At 42.8% G+C, this 16,145-nt stretch overlaps 1 protein-coding gene across 1 annotated transcript in view; it reads right to left on the bottom strand.

The window, feature by feature from the left end:
* Positions 1-16,145, bottom strand: part of LOC124775227 (voltage-dependent T-type calcium channel subunit alpha-1G-like) — a 790,960-nt gene that overhangs the window by 93,287 nt on the left and 681,528 nt on the right. The window contains exon 28 of the mRNA XM_047250065.1: positions 12,858-13,007. Coding sequence (XP_047106021.1) covers positions 12,858-13,007 — 150 coding nt within the window. The remainder of the gene's footprint in view (positions 1-12,857; positions 13,008-16,145) is intronic.

Here is a 16,145-nt window from a genome sequence, read left to right as displayed (position 1 = left end):
CCAATAAATAAATAAATAACTTAAAAAAACCTTCACAGAAGATATGGGACACCACCACACCATCTCTCTTGATCTAATGTTTTCTAATATCTTTGAAAAACTTTCTGCAATACAGGTTATAAATTTCATGAAAAATTTAATGCGTACTCGGAATATCAATTTCCAAAAATGCAAAAGCACAGGTTGTATTATTAAAGATTTTGTGGAAAGAATTTGTTCACATATACACTCCTGGAAATGGAAAAAAGAACACATTGACACCGGTGTGTCAGACCCACCATACTTGCTCCGGACACTGCGAGAGGGCTGTACAAGCAATGATCACACGCACGGCACAGCGGACACACCACGACCCGCGGTGTTGGCCTTCGAATGGCGCTAGCTGCGCAGCATTTGTGCACCGCCACCGTCAGTGTCAGCCAGTTTGCCGTGGCATACGGAGCTCCATCGCAGTCTTTAACACTGGTAGCATGCCGCGACAGCTTGGACGTGAACCGTATGTGCAGTTGACGGACTTTGAGCGAGGGCGTATAGTGAGCATGCGGGAGGCCGGGTGGACGTACCGCCGAATTGCTCAACACGTGGGGCGTGAGGTCTCCACAGTACATCGATGTTGTCGCCAGTGGTCGGCGGAAGGTGCACGTGCCCGTCGACCTGGGACCGGACCGCAGCGACGCACGGATGCACGCCAAGACCGTAGGATCCTACGCAGTGCCGTAGGGGACCGCACCGCCACTTCCCAGCAAATTAGGGACACTGTTGCTCCTGGGGTATCGGCGAGGACCATTCGCAACCGTCTCCATGAAGCTGGGCTACGGTCCCGCACACCGTTAGGCCGTCTTCCGCTCACGCCCCAACATCGTGCAGCCCGCCTCCAGTGGTGTCGCGACAGGCATGAATGGAGGGACGAATGGAGACGTGTCGTCTTCAGCGATGAGAGTCGCTTCTGCCTTGGTGCCAATGATGGTCGTATGCGTGTTTGGCGCCGTGCAGGTGAGCGCCACAATCAGGACTGCATACAACCGAGGCACACAGGGCCAACACCTGGCATCATGGTGTGGGGAGCGATCTCCTACACTGGCCGTACACCACTGGTGATCGTCGAGGGGACACTGAATAGTGCACGGTACATCCAAACCGTCATCGAACCCATCGTTCTACCATTCCTAGACCGGCAAGGGAACTTGCTGTTCCAACAGGACAATGCACGTCCGCATGTATCCCGTGCCACCCAACGTGCTCTAGAAGGTGTAAGTCAACTACCCTGGCCAGCAAGATCTCCGGATCTGTCCCCCATTGAGCATGTTTGGGACTGGATGAAGCGTCGTCTCACGCGGTCTGCACGTCCAGCACGAACGCTGGTCCAACTGAGGCGCCAGGTGGAAATGGCATGGCAAGCCGTTCCACAGGACTACATCCAGCATCTCTACGATCGTCTCCATGGGAGAATAGCAGCCTGCATTTCTGCGAAAGGTGGATATACATTGTACTAGTGCCGACATTGTGCATGCTCTGTTGCCTGTGTCTATGTGCCTGTGGTTCTGTCAGTGTGATCATGTGATGTATCTGACCCCAGGAATGTGTCAATAAAGTTTCCCCTTCCTGGGACAATGAATTCACGGTGTTCTTATTTCAATTTCCAGGAGTGTAGATAAGTCTTAGAGACCTGCAGGAATTTTCTGTGCCTTATTAAAAGCCTTCAACAGCACACACAGCTGTTCACTTCTGCACAAATGGGAAAAATATGGAATTGAGGGTTGCATTTCAAGATGGTTTAAGTCATACCTGACAAAAAGAAAACAAGGGGATCTCATCTCCTCAGGTAATAGAAAATGTTCCTCACAACAGAAGAACTTCGTAAATAGAGTTCCAGGAGACTCTGTATTAAGGCCAATTCTATTCATTTTTCACATAAATGACCTACCACTAAATGTAAAATTTCGATTCTGTACTATTCGCAATGATACATTAGTGCTGAATGAAAATAGTAAGGCAGACAAACCTCCCAGAAATACTGTAGATGACCTAAAAATAAATGTAAATGTCGTGTGACTAGGGCCTCCCGTCGGGTAGACCATTCGTCGCGTGCAAGTCTTTTGATTTGATGCCACTTTGGCGACTTGCACGTCAATGGGGATGAAATGATGATAATTACAACAATCCAACACCCAGTCCCTGAGCGGAGAAAATCTCCGACCCAGCTGGGAATTGAACCCTGGCCCTTAGGATTGAAATTCTGTCACACTGACAACAGCTACCGGGGGAGGACCATAGATGACCTAGAAAAATTAGATACCTGGTTCCATCTAAATTGATTAAAATTAAATACACTGCCTGATGAAAAAGAGAAACATCCAGAAGGGGAAGACGAGCCAAAATGAAAATTCGCAGGTTTGTACACTGCAGCTGTAGCTCAAGGCACTTCATTAAGTTTACAGTGTGGATTTTTAATTCGAGTATGTGGTTACCAGTAGTCCTAAAAATTTAACTACATAATGAATTCTAAACTGCATGTACTGAGTCTTGTCAAAATTTAATACACTTTATTTGACTTGAACCCATAACATGACAGCCAGTGGGAAGCTCCTCACTGCCAGGAACCTGGACTTAAGACAGGGATGGTCACCACAGTAGCTCCTCCAAGTACTATATGTGCTGCCATATTTTGTTGGTTGGCTACATGCACACAGATATTAAGTCAAGAAATACTTCCTTCACCAACTCCCAACCCCTTTACCACCTGGATTCCTACTCATCACTGTTGAAGCCACCTACCTACACACAAACATCCTCCTTATCCATGACTCATAAACAGGTTGGCAAAGGAGGGTGCCATGTGGGTGCACATGGCCATGTCACAGTTTGTTTTGAAGGCTATGCTACGAAAAAAAGAAGGTAGTCAGCTCTGCCTTTGAGACTTTTAAAGGTGATAAAAGCATCTTTCAATGAATGGCACTTGGAGTACCCTTCTGCAGCATTTAATGACTGCAGAAATTTCCTGTATCTACCACAGAACTGGCCTCAGAGAGTAGGATCTTGAAAAAGTAGCATCACCAGTTCTGCTGAGAGTAAGATCTTGGTTGCTGTATGTCTGAGGGTCTCTTCCATAGCCCCTTGGGGAGATGTAACGAACATTAGGGAAAAATTAAAAGTGTGCTTGCCAGCATTCTTAAAACCTCATTGCAGGTAGTGTCCCATTGAGAATCAGGGAGGGAGGGATAAAGTGACCACATAGTGATCCCTATCAAACAGGTATAGGCTCCGTGCACTGTATTAGAGTGGACGAGTCATTATTTGGTATACAAAAGTCAAGAATCAAAAACACCAACTCTAATAAATAACCAAGTTTAGTGGTCTTACAGCTCTCTCATAAAGGCTTATGAGCATTAATATCACCAGTAAAAGAGAGGGTGGAGTAACTAGGAGCTCTTCACTTAGGGGGGAGCGGGGGGGGGGGGGGGGGGGCAAGGGGGGGGGGGGGGAGAGCTGTTGCAAATAATGAATTCTATATTAGTTCATATGTATGTAGTGCCATTGCTGGTATTAAGTGGTTTTTGAACACTAGGGCTGGTCTCTGTGACTACTATATATACACTGCCAGGAGTTCATTTAGGTCCAATTCTGTTCTTACAATAGGCTAGATAATTACGTAAAATGGGTGAACATGTTGTAGGAAATCAGGTCTCCAGCAGAGCTATGCAAAATGCTGAATAGATCAAGGACAAATTTTCTGTTTTGCATGGTGATGAAAACAGCCGATAAAATTTCACTGGACTAGGTTACTGTGTGCATCCTGTGGCAGTGCAGAAAGGATAGAAGTGTTAATCATAATACAGTTTGGGTTAGCAACACTTTCTGGTAGTCATCTACCTACATGATTTTGATAGTAGTGGAGGGGTGACCTGGGGCAGGCGGGGCTACCAGGTCTGCCTTCACCTTAGGGTTTTTCTCCTTTTTCACCTCCTTCTTCTTCTTATCCTTATGGGAGAAGTATCCAGATAAGAGTCTGGTCCAGATGAGAGGTAGACAGTTCTGTAGCCTGATGTCCATGTCTCTTGCAGCTGCTGGCTCTTACTACAGTGTGGGGTCATGGTGGTTGGGCAGTAGGACCAGGAGGTAGTAACCCTCCACTAATGGATGTGAACCAGGTAGGGGTCTTTATTAAACAAGTTGAGGGGGCCAGGATTTCAAGTGCAGATGTAGAAGTAAGAGTGGGGTGGGGGTAAGAGTGGGGTGGGGGTGGAGATTTGGGGGTGGGGGGTGGGAGGTGTCGACTGGATTAATTAATGTGGGCACCAGGACCCATTGACAAGAAGCTGTCTTCTGGACTTGAAAAAGGCACTTATACTTGTTCCTTACTTCCCATTATGTTAAAGGATCAAAGATATTGAAGTCTTGGAGCTCACATTCCCTTCTTACAATGTGGCAGGTTGGTGTCCGGTGACCCTCTCGGCAATTGGTGCAGTAAGGCAGTTAGAGGGCATCCCCATGCAGCAACTGTCTGCAGTCACAACAAATGTGTTGATTTGCACATGTAGACTACATGTGGGCAAATTTCATATATTCAAAGCACCTCATGGTGGGTGTGATAATAAGGTTTGGCATCACATAGACTTAGCATTATCCGGCTGGCACGATAGATCAGCATGTTCGGTCAGAGTGTAAGCTGCCCTCTGTAATAAAAAAACTGAGTTCAACGATCAACAACAAACTTAAACGGGTGTCTTACGACGTCTGCACCAAGCAGATGTAACGAACGAAAGCGGGAGGGGAAAAAAAAGAGTAGTACGTCATACTCAAATCCAAAGATAAATATTCTGGTGTTTACTTTATTATCTTCAGACTCTTACTGGATTGGAGGATAAAATGGACACAATGTCAGTCCAAATTAGCACATAATTCCTCATATATTCGAAGCACAAGGTCCCTGTGGAAGGTCATATTATTAATCATGTTTAGGACCCTTGAGGGATAACTGTGAAGAACTTCACCAAGTTCCTTGCAGCTTAACAATGCCCTTGACAATGCGGAGATGGATGTTTTGATCAGTACAGATCCATTCCACATTTTTTATCGAAGAGACCTCACTATACTTGTCTTTGATTTCCTCTACAAAAAATAATGGCTCAATATTTAGGAAGGATTCACCAACAGGCCTGATACAGACTATGAATTGAGGCATACATCTCTGTCCTTGTTTGACAGGTCGGTTTCCATCTTGATATGTACCTAATGAGGAAAACATACTTGGATTATAACCTTCTGCGTTAAAATGACCTGTTTGCTTTGATGAGACTGTTGGGGCCAGTGAGCTTCACCTTAGTTCTCTTTCACTGTACTTAGTCCACCATGTTGGTACCTACTGTCACCCAGGGGCTCCAACCTGCATAAGTGATGACCACACAGCCTAGAGGTCATTGTGGAGTCCCTGTATATCAATACACATTCCTCAGCATTCACAGGGAGGAAATAGTGCAGAAACCAACAGCAAGAGGCTACCACCATACTAGTACCTGACAATCCATACCATAGACAGGGTACCATGGTTTTGGGCAACCTTTCTCGCATGGCCTGCGCTACTGAAAAAATTTTGAACATAAAGTGGAGGTCAAAGCCAGTAACAGATGCTATTTTTAAACAAAAGCCAAAAAAGGTGTATGATTTAACAAAAAAAGTAATTAACTGAGTAACAGAAAATGGAGTCAACATTGATAGGTCATCTGTTAAAGATTAACTCAAAGGAAAAGAAATAGTTTGAGAATACAAATGTGGTACACAAAGAGAAGAAATGCCACAGTGCTTGGGCCTTAACTTGCCACACATGTACTCCCAAAAGAGTTGTGATCCCCTGGGGGTACTGTATAGAAAACAATGTAGGTATTAAATTAACTGAAAACTCTCAAACCACTACCAGTGTCCTAAAACAGCAGGCAACAACTTATACCATTTTTTCTGAATAAGTCCAATGTCAGAACACACGGATGGTGCAGTTGAAGAGAAGATCAACAAATAATCTGTGGTGTCATCACACACATGGTGTCTATGTACAAGAAAGGAGACCCAGAAGTAATCTCTAACAAGATTTTAGGGTTTGTGGAGGCCATATCAACATTTTAGTTTTACCTATCTGTGATTACTTTAGCATTTAGTCATTTTTTTTTAAAGTTATATGGGATATAATGTTAATGCAGCTCAATAGACATGCTGTAATGGCAGGAAATGCTCACATGTCAATGCAGAACATGAGTTGTCGCAGTGGAATGCTCTAAGTCACTTCTGTAATAGGCTAATGAAGAAAACAATGTAACTGATGAAATGAAGAAGTCCCAGTTAGGGCTCATGTAAGCCTATATGTGGCAAACTTCAAACAGGATCTGAATCTACAACTACATGCTACAAGCCACATTACAATATGTGCAGGGGAGACTTAATATAGCTCTGTCTTTTCCCACTTTTCATGCCCCACACATACATATATAAAGTACACTTACATACATATATAAAATACAGGATGTGAACGGTAACCTACAACTTGTACAGCAGCCAGACTGTAGTTGTAAGAGCTGAAGAACACGAAAGGGAAGCAGAAGTTGAGAAGGGAGTGAGACACGATAGTCCGCAGTGTTATACCTTCAAGGGAGATTTTTGGTGTCCAAAATAGTGAGCAAAAAGCATGTTCCATAACTCTACAACTGACTGGCGACTGCAATTTTACAATATGAACTGTAGCAAATATTTGTCATCATGTGCCAAGAAGAATTAATTTCCACATGACTATATGCAAGTTGTTAAGGTTTACAGCATAGTAGTGGGTATAGGTAATCTCAGTTATACACCTACAGCTCATGATGGCATCAGGCACATTACTGAGAATGCTCCTCAGATCTCTGTGAAGAATGTATCGCACATTGAGAGGTATAATAGTCCTGAATGAAGTGTTTTGTGAACCATGTTAATTCAGAACTTAGAAAATTACTCATGGGCACTATCACTCAAAAATAGAATGAGCCTCAGAAAGGACAGATTTAATTGACAACAAACAGGCTATAAACAAGGACTAAGATTTGGAACATTAGATATACAAACAATGACTGGAGAGGTGGAGGAGATGGTAGACATGATGGAAAGAAGGAAGTTAGAGCTACTGGTGTTAGATGAAATGAGATGGAAAGGAGAAGGAAGGAGAGAACTGAGGAAAGGCTACCACCTGCACTGGAGTGGAAATGAGGAGGGAGGGAGAAATAGAGTTGGAATAGTAGTAAGAGATGGATTAAAAGAGGAAGTAAAGAGAATAAGTGATAGGATGATGAAGACCAAAATATCACTCAACGGGATGACCATAGAGGTAATACAAGTGCATGCGCCACAGGTGGGTTGCACTTCTGAGAAGAAGCAAGAGTTTGAAGAGGAAATACAAAAGCAGATGGGAAGGAAGAATATGATAGTAATGGGGGATTTAAATGCACACATTGGAAGAGACAGACAAGGCTGCGAAAGTGTGCTTGGACCAGAGGGTTGGAGCTGCCAAAATGAGGAAGGTGAAAGACTGTCAAAGGAATGGCTTGCTGGTTGGGAACTCTTGGTTCAGGAAAAGAGAGAGCCACAAGATTACCTGGTACAGTCAAGACTTAAAAAGAAATAGTGAGATGAATAGGAACATCACTGACATAAAAGTATAACCATCAGGGGCCTTGGATAGCGACCACCGTTTGGTGGGAATGAACCTGAGAGGGACTAAGGATAATAAAGGAACAGGAAACCAGGAAATATGTATAAGGGTATGGAAGTTGAAGGAGGAAGAAAGCAGGCTACAGTACCTACAAGTAGTAAAGGAAAGCATCCCAAAGGATCAACTAAAAATGGTAGAAGAGGAATGGGGTAGATTCAAGGGAACATTAGTAAGTGCGATGGAAGCAATATGTGGGAGGACAAGCAACAAAACAAGATGGAAAGAAACACCCTGGTGGAATGGTAAAACAAAGGATATAGTACAAAAGAAGAATAGAGCCTTTAGGGTATGGTTCCAGAAGAGAACAGTAGAGACAAGGGAAGAGTATCAGGCAAGAAAGAAAGAAGCAAAAAGAGTGGTGGCGGAGGAAAGAAGAAAGTGGATGGAACAGTGGACCAGAATGATGGAGGAGGATAGTGAAGGTCCAAAAAAGGTGTTATATGAGATGATTAAAAGTAAGAGGAAGAACTGTATGAGAGATTATGCTCAAATGGTGAACAAAAGTGGACAAGATGTAGAGAATAAGGAGGAACTCAAGAATATATGGAAGTGTTTGCAGATGATCTGATGATTTGGAGGAATAAGGAGGAGGAAGTACAAGAGCAGTTGGACGTATGGGAACGAACAGTACAAGAATATGGGATGAAATTTAGTATAAGTAAGAGTGAGATGATTATCACAACAAGAAAGAAGGAGAGAGGAACAACTGGAATAACAATTGGTGAGGAACAATTGAGGAGACTGGATAGTTTCAAGTACCTAAAAGCCTGATACAGGAAGATGGAAAAAATGACAGAGAAATAAACAAGTGGGGGAGAAAAGCAGAAGCATTTCGGAAGAGTGTCAGAAGCCTTATATGGAGCAAGGATGTACCCAAATCAGTAAAAAGTTTATATACTGGTCGTACTATGTCCCAATCTTGACATATGCACCAGAAACCTGGGTTATGAAAGGAAGAGAGAAAAGCAAAGTACAAGCTAGTGAGATGGAATTCTTGAGAAACAGTATTAGAGTGACAAAGACAGATAGGTTAAGAAATAAGAGGATCAGGGAGTTAATGAAGTGGAACCATTACAGGAGGAGATAGAGAAATCAAGGCTGAGATGGTATGGACATGTTAAGAGAATGGAGGAGAAGAGGATACCCAGGGGGATACACAAGATGAAACTGGAAGGAAAGAGACCAAGAGGAAGACTGAGAGACAGATGGCTGAAAGGAGTAGAGGAATGCGTCCAGAAGAAAGGAGAAGACTGGACTAAGCTGAAGACGGAGAGATGGTGGCAAGACAGAAGATGATGGAGAGGCCTATGTTCCATACAGACCTGATCAGAGGCTGGAAACTGTCCAAGATGATGATGATGATGATGATGACTATCCCTCAGACCTATTCTGCAAACAGATCTGCTACGCCATTTCCCCTAACACCCCCCCCCCCCCCCCCAACCTCCCACACCCCAGGAATCAGTCACAAAGGAGGGTTCCCTTCATCACCCAGTACCATTCTTGACTAGAACAACATCCTCGGCCAGAGCTTTGATTACCTATAACCATGCCCTGAAATAAGGACATCCTACCTGAGATCCTCCCCACCCCTCCTAAAGTGGTGTTGTGTCGCCCAAACAACCTCTACAACATACTAGTCCACCCCATGTGCACTCCCAATCCCAATACCTTGCCACAAGGATCATAGCCCTGTTGAAGACCCAGGAGCAAGACCTGCTGAATTCACCCATGCAGCACTTCCTATTCCAGTCCTGTCAGAGGTTTATCCTACCCCATCAGGGGCCGGGCCACCTGCGAATGCAACCACGTCATTTACCAACTCTACTGCCATCGTTGCACAGCTTTTTATATTGGTATTATTACAAACCAACTGTCCACCAGGATGAAAAAATGGTTCAAATGGCTCTGAGCACTATGGGACTCAACATCTGAGGTCATCAGTCCCCTCTAACTTAGAACTACTTAAACCTAACTAACCTAAGGACATCACACACATCCATGCCCGAGGCAGGATTTGAACCTGCGACCATAGTGGCCGTGCAGTTCCAGACTGAAGCACCTAAAACCGCTCGGCCACACCAGCCGGCCCACCAGGATGAACGGCCACTACCAAATTGCAGCCAAGAGCAAAGTAGACCATCCTGTGGCAAGACTTGCATCTGAACATAACACGGTTGATTTCAATGGCTGCTTCACTACCTGAGCTGTGTGGATTCCCCCCTCCACCATCAGCTTTTCTGAAATGCACAGCTAGGAGTTATCCATACAACACATTCTCCACACCCATAATTATCCCGGCCTCAACCTATGGTAATGTACGAAGTGCATTCAAGTTCTAAGGCCTCCGATTTTTTTTCTAATTAACTACTCACCCGAAATTGATGAAACTGGCGTTACTTCTCGAAGTAATCGCCCTGCAGACGTACACATTTTTCACATCACTGATGCCATGATTCCATGGCAGCAGCGAAGGATTCTTTAGGAGTCTGTTTTGACCACTGGAAAATCGCTGAGGCAATAGCAGCACGGCTGGTGAATGTGCGGCCATGGAGAGTGTCTTTCATTGTTGGAAAAAGCCAAAAGTCACTAGGACCCAGGTCAGGTGAGTAGGGAGCATGAGGAATCACTTCAAAGTTGTTATCACGAAAAAAACTGTTGCGTAACGTTAGCTTGATGTGCGGGTGCGTTGTCTTGGTGAAACAGCACATGTGCAGCCCTTCCCGGATGTTTTTGTTGCAGTGCAGGAAGGAATTTGTTCTTCAAAACATTTTCGTAGGATGCACCTGTTACCGTAGTGCCCTTTTGAATGCAATGGGTAAGGATTATGCCCTCGCTGTCCCAGAACATGGACACCGTCATTTTTTCAGCACTGGCGGTTACCCGAAATTTTTTTGGTGGCGGTGAATCTGTGTGCTTCCATTGAGCTGACTGGCGCTTTGTTTCTGGATTGAAAAATGGCATCCACGTCTCATCCATTGTCACAACCGACGAAAAGAAAGTCCCATTCATGCTGTCATTGCGCGTCAACATTGCTTGGCAACATGCCACACGGGCAGCCATGTGGTCGTCCGTCAGCATTCGTGGCACCCACCTGGATGACACTTTTCGCATTTTCAGGTCATCATGCAGGATTGTGTGCACAGAACCCACAGAAATGCCAACTCTGGAGGTGATCTGTTCAACAGTCATTCGGTGATCCCCCAAAACAATTCTCTCCACTTTCTCGATCATGTCGTGAGACCGGCTTGTGCGAGCCCGAGGTTGTTTCGGTTTGTTGTCACACGATGTTCTGCCTTCATTAAACTGTCGCACCCACGAACGCACTTTCGACACATCCATAACTCCATCACCTCATGTCTCCTTCAACTGTCGATGAATTTCAATTGGTTACACACCACACAAATTCAGACAACGAATGATTGCACGCTGTTCAAGTAAGGAAAACATCGCCATTTTAAGTATTTAAAACAGTTCTCATTCTCGCCGCTGGCGGTAAAATTCCATCTGCCGTACGGTGCTGCCATCTCTGGGATGTATTGAGAATGAATGCGGCCTCATTTTAAAACAATGCGCATGTTTCTATCTCTTTCCAGTCCGGAGAAAAAAAATCGGAGGCCTTAGAACTTGAATGCACCTCGTACTGTCCCCACACCCTCCACCCAACAGTTTTCACCCCTCTGTTGTGTCGTCATCTCTGTCTTCCACATTTTAACAGACTGCATTTTATACTGTGTTGCAAGGGCAGAAGCACAAGTTGATGGGGATATGCCGTGTGTTTTAGCTAATGATGAGACGTGTGTGTCTAGGGTTTTAAAGTTTTGTGATGTGTCTGGACTCTGGCCTAAACTTTTAGGCTGGAGTTTTAGTGTATTTCAAAGTGGCTGGCTCCTCCCTTTTTTCCTTGTGGTCAGCCAACCACTTCCATCTGCTATATTGTTTTAGCTCCCTCTACCACTTTCTTCCTGTGTTGTCCATGTTTTACTGCTGGCGGCATACTCCGTCCCACACTTCGGTGTGGGTGGGCACATATTTTTCCAAGCTTGTTACCTGTGTTGTATGTTCTGTTTTATCTTATTGTTCTGAGTCTTTTCTTGACACCTGTCTCAATCTGTTACTGAATGGGTGCTGAAGACCTATCCGTCGTGTGCCCATACAACCCTCTCCATCCACATCCACATCCACATCCTTCCCGTTCCTGTCTCCCACCCTCTTTGTTTCCCACCCTCTGCCAATGCACCCATCCATCTTTCCCCGCTCCCCTCCTTTTTTCCTCACTTCCCTGCCCCACAACCTCCTGCATCTGTTGGCATTTTAGTCCCTGCACGCTACGCCAGACAGTGGTCACCTCTCCGCCCACCTATACACTGCTGTTCCGTCTCCTTCCCTGCCCCTTCAGATTGCTGCTTGCATCCCACGTGATGCTTGCATTCCAGCCCGAGCTGCTGGAGTTGGCCGTCATGTGTTCACTAGGTGTGCTTGTTTGTGTGTATGAATGGTGAGTGTGTGTTTCTCTTTTGCTGATGAAAGCTGTGACCGAGAGCTTTATGTAAGTGTCTTTTAATTGTGCCTGTTTGCAACTTAACCTGTCGTCTTTACAGTAAGTAGCAATCTATCTTTTCCTCCATTGTTGATATTCATGGTAGAGGGATGTTCACACATAGGTGTGACTGATACATCACACCTCAGCAGGACACATCACACAGAGCATGCTTTGAATTTGAATGCTGCTGGTACAAATTTATTTGCATGGCTTATTGCCAGAGGCAGCCAGTCTGACCATAGCAGTGTCCACCCTATTTCACCATTCCATACGCCTTTTTAGAGCAAATTCACCCAATAGACAGGGCTGCAAAATAAGTATAGTTACAGCTGAAACAATTACTAGAAAATAAAATACTATAGCTCAGTCAAATCCATGGATATTGCGTATTACAACATTTCCAGTCACCATCCATGTAATCGATACATACAGTACTTAGCTGAAGGAATTTTATAACTAAGTATTCTCTAACTAAGTGCATTTTTTATTGTAGAGTGACCTAGATATCTTTCTTTTAACTAAGAATTGAAGAAAATGAGACCACTAGTTTCTAAAAGTGTCTTGAAAATATGAGATGTTACTCACACGGAGAATGCCAAAGATGCGAGGACTGGATTCAGAGACGAGTGACATCAATAGATCTATGATTGATATTATAACAAGTGAACCATCCATAATGTTCCAACCAGACGTGAAGTATGCATCTCGGCCATAAATCATACCTGTAGCAATAACCTGCAAGAAAAGATTTGTTGCAGTTTGTAAAATACTGTACTATTCCTAAAAACAAACAATTTTTCCTGAAAGTGAAAAATAATTTCTTATTAGACAGCTCCAGCAAAAAAATAAGAATACTATGTCTGTTATTCATAAATACCATATGATAGAACAGGACATAACACATGCACCTGAATAGGAGAGGTAGGACAGAAAATGTGAATTGTAAACAAAAAGGCAATATGTCTTTGATGTCTGGGGTCAGAGGGGATAACATTTTTTACACTGGAATCAAGTTGTAGACAGGTTGTCTTGAAAGAAATCAGAATAAACTATCACTATGTCTGTTATTCATAAATACCATATGATAGAACAGGACATAACACATGCACCTGAATAGGAGAGGTAGGACAGAAAATGTGAATTGTAAACAAAAAGGCAATATGTCTTTGATGTCTGGGGTCAGAGGGGATAACATTTCTTACACTGGAATCAAGTTGCAGACAGGTTGTCTTGAAAGAAATCAGAATAAAATATCTAACAGTTTTCAAAAAAAATATGCCACCTTCTTTCACAATCACAGAGCTAGTGATATCAGATGGAAATGACTTTGGGTTCTCACCATTTTGATGCATAACCAATATGGAAAAAAAGTATTACTCTTTGTGTAAAAGTTGAACACAAAGCCAGAAATATTTTTATTGTTAGTTTTTGTGTATCTCAGAACTCAGAAGTATGTGTTTGTGAATTGTTACTGAAGAGTAATAATTATAACAGTCTACAGATCAATTCTGGGAACATTTCATTCACTTATGAGAAATCTACAGTAACTATTGAGCTACTAGCTGGACATGAAGAAACAGTGAACAGTATGTGGAGATTTCAGTTTGGATTTCTTCAGGTTCTGACAGGAGAAATGAGTTGGATAAGTAATTTTGCTGATACAATCTGTTTCAATGTAGGACTTTGATAATATTTTCACAGGCAATATTCACACAAAAAATTACTGTTTATCCCACCGTTAGTACACTATTTGGCCATGGTAGACAAATACTAAAAATGAACAACATGGTACCATACAGCCATGCTATATGTCCATTGAAACAATGAATATTACTGACAATATCAGGGAACAATATTTGGAGAATAAGATATAAGAGTGGTTTGGTATGGGGTACACAGGCTGGTAAAAAAGGGTGTCAAATGTTTTGAGTGGTGGTAGTTACTCCAAAACAAGGAAAGAAGTCCAATGAAAATGGGCTCTAAAATGCTTGCCTTAAGGTCTAGGAGCACTTGTCCATCTTTGAAACTGTGAAATACATCTCTTCTACTGCAAATTCTTTGCTTTCTATATCTTGGGAGGAAGTAGTATAGAGCAAAACAAGGAAAAAAGAAAGTTCCAGTAACACAAGCTCTAAAATACAAACCTTGAGAGCTATGAGTACTTGTTCATATTTCATATTGTGAAACACATTTCTACTGAACAAGTGCTCATTGCTCTTCAGGTACACATTTCAGAGCATATGTTTACTGGACATGTTTCCCTTGTTTTGGGGCATGCTACCATCTCCCAAAATATGGCAAGCAAAGAGCTTGCTGTAGAAGAGATGTGTTTTCCAGTACTGAAGATGTGAAGATGAATGAGTGCTCACAGGTCTTATGGCATTATTTTAGACCCGATCTTTATTAGACTTTTTTTGGTTTTGGTGGGTAGTATCGTCTCTCAAAATATTTGACACTATTATTTAATACCCTCTGTAAGGAAAAATATGGTTTTGTAAAATTTAAAATAATGTCTAAAAATTTATATCAATATTTGAAAGTATCTCTCTAAACAACACTTCAAAAAGTTTATTAAAATAATTAGAGCACCAGCGATAACTAAAATAGATTGTAAACAGAAAAGGAAAATATATATGTAATTGCCAGTGCAAATGAAGTTATTTTAATGTAGTCAATAGTTGTGCCACACTGAAATAGAAACAGTATACTCAACACTACACAACAGTTTGGTTCTCATCACATTTACGGCCAGGAAAATAATTGCAAAAGACAAAAGGGAGTGAACCTATAGAAAATAAGCCAACACACTTTTCTTTTGGTTCCCTTGTTGAGGAATATTTGTAAGTGCAAATCAGCTGAACTGAGCTTCTCAATTAGTTTATCTATGTATTGACTCCACTGTAAGTTTTAATTCAGTTGGAGCCATGGGAATTAAGAGTGTGTTTCATTTAGTATATGATCATTTATGTCCTCTTTTGGTGGAAATAGGTCATTATTGTTAAGCCTCAAATTTTCGAGGTGTACTGGATGCTCAGTGATGTTTCAGGAATACAGATGGTCGTTATTTTCTGCCCAGCCTGATATTTCCTCTGAGAACCACCCAGACGTCTATAGGTGAGCTGTTCAAGTCTGACACTGCTCACCCACATTGTACAATTTATTAGTGCACTGTATGTGTTTGCAATTGTGTTATGATTATAATTGCAAGACTGACCGGTGCTCCCCCATTGAGGGCATAGCCTGTAAGCAGTGTGGCTGCCCCTGGAATTATGATCATTCTAAAAATGCATACAATACACTAATAAATTGTGTAACATGGATAACTGATGTCAGTCTTTGATGGCTCACCTGAAGATGTTTGGCAGGTGCCGAGATGGAATATCATGCTTGGTAGACAATAACAACCAGCTGCTCTCCTGATCATCATCAAGTATTCAATACACCTCAAAAATTTCAAGCTGCACAATAACGACTTCAATTGAGTAGGTCATTATTGCTTGTTTGAAATTATATGATAGGAGTCTTTGTGAGCATAAGTTTCAAAATGGGACCTTTAGAAAACCTGTAGGCCTGCAACAAAATCATCTGAATTGTATTTCCTAAGGTTGAGTTTGCACCATTGAAATGAAATGTGATGTGGCTAGGGCCTCCTGTCGGGTGAACTGGTGTCAGAAAGCCTTCGTATTCTCTCCTGAGGCAAGGTGACTGACTGACTGTAAGTGGTTGTTGATACCTTTGATATTGGCACTGGGGCAGAGATTATACCTGAGCTGGTACCACACATGTTCTATCACAGAAAGATCTGGGGATCTTGATGCCATGAAAGTACCTCAGTAGCATGCATACAGTTCATAGAGAGAAGCACCATGTGTG

The sequence above is a fragment of the Schistocerca piceifrons genome, chromosome 2, assembly GCF_021461385.2.
Source record: "Schistocerca piceifrons isolate TAMUIC-IGC-003096 chromosome 2, iqSchPice1.1, whole genome shotgun sequence".
Classification (NCBI taxonomy): Eukaryota; Metazoa; Arthropoda; class Insecta; order Orthoptera; family Acrididae; genus Schistocerca; species Schistocerca piceifrons.
This window is presented reverse-complemented; position numbering and strand designations above follow the sequence as displayed.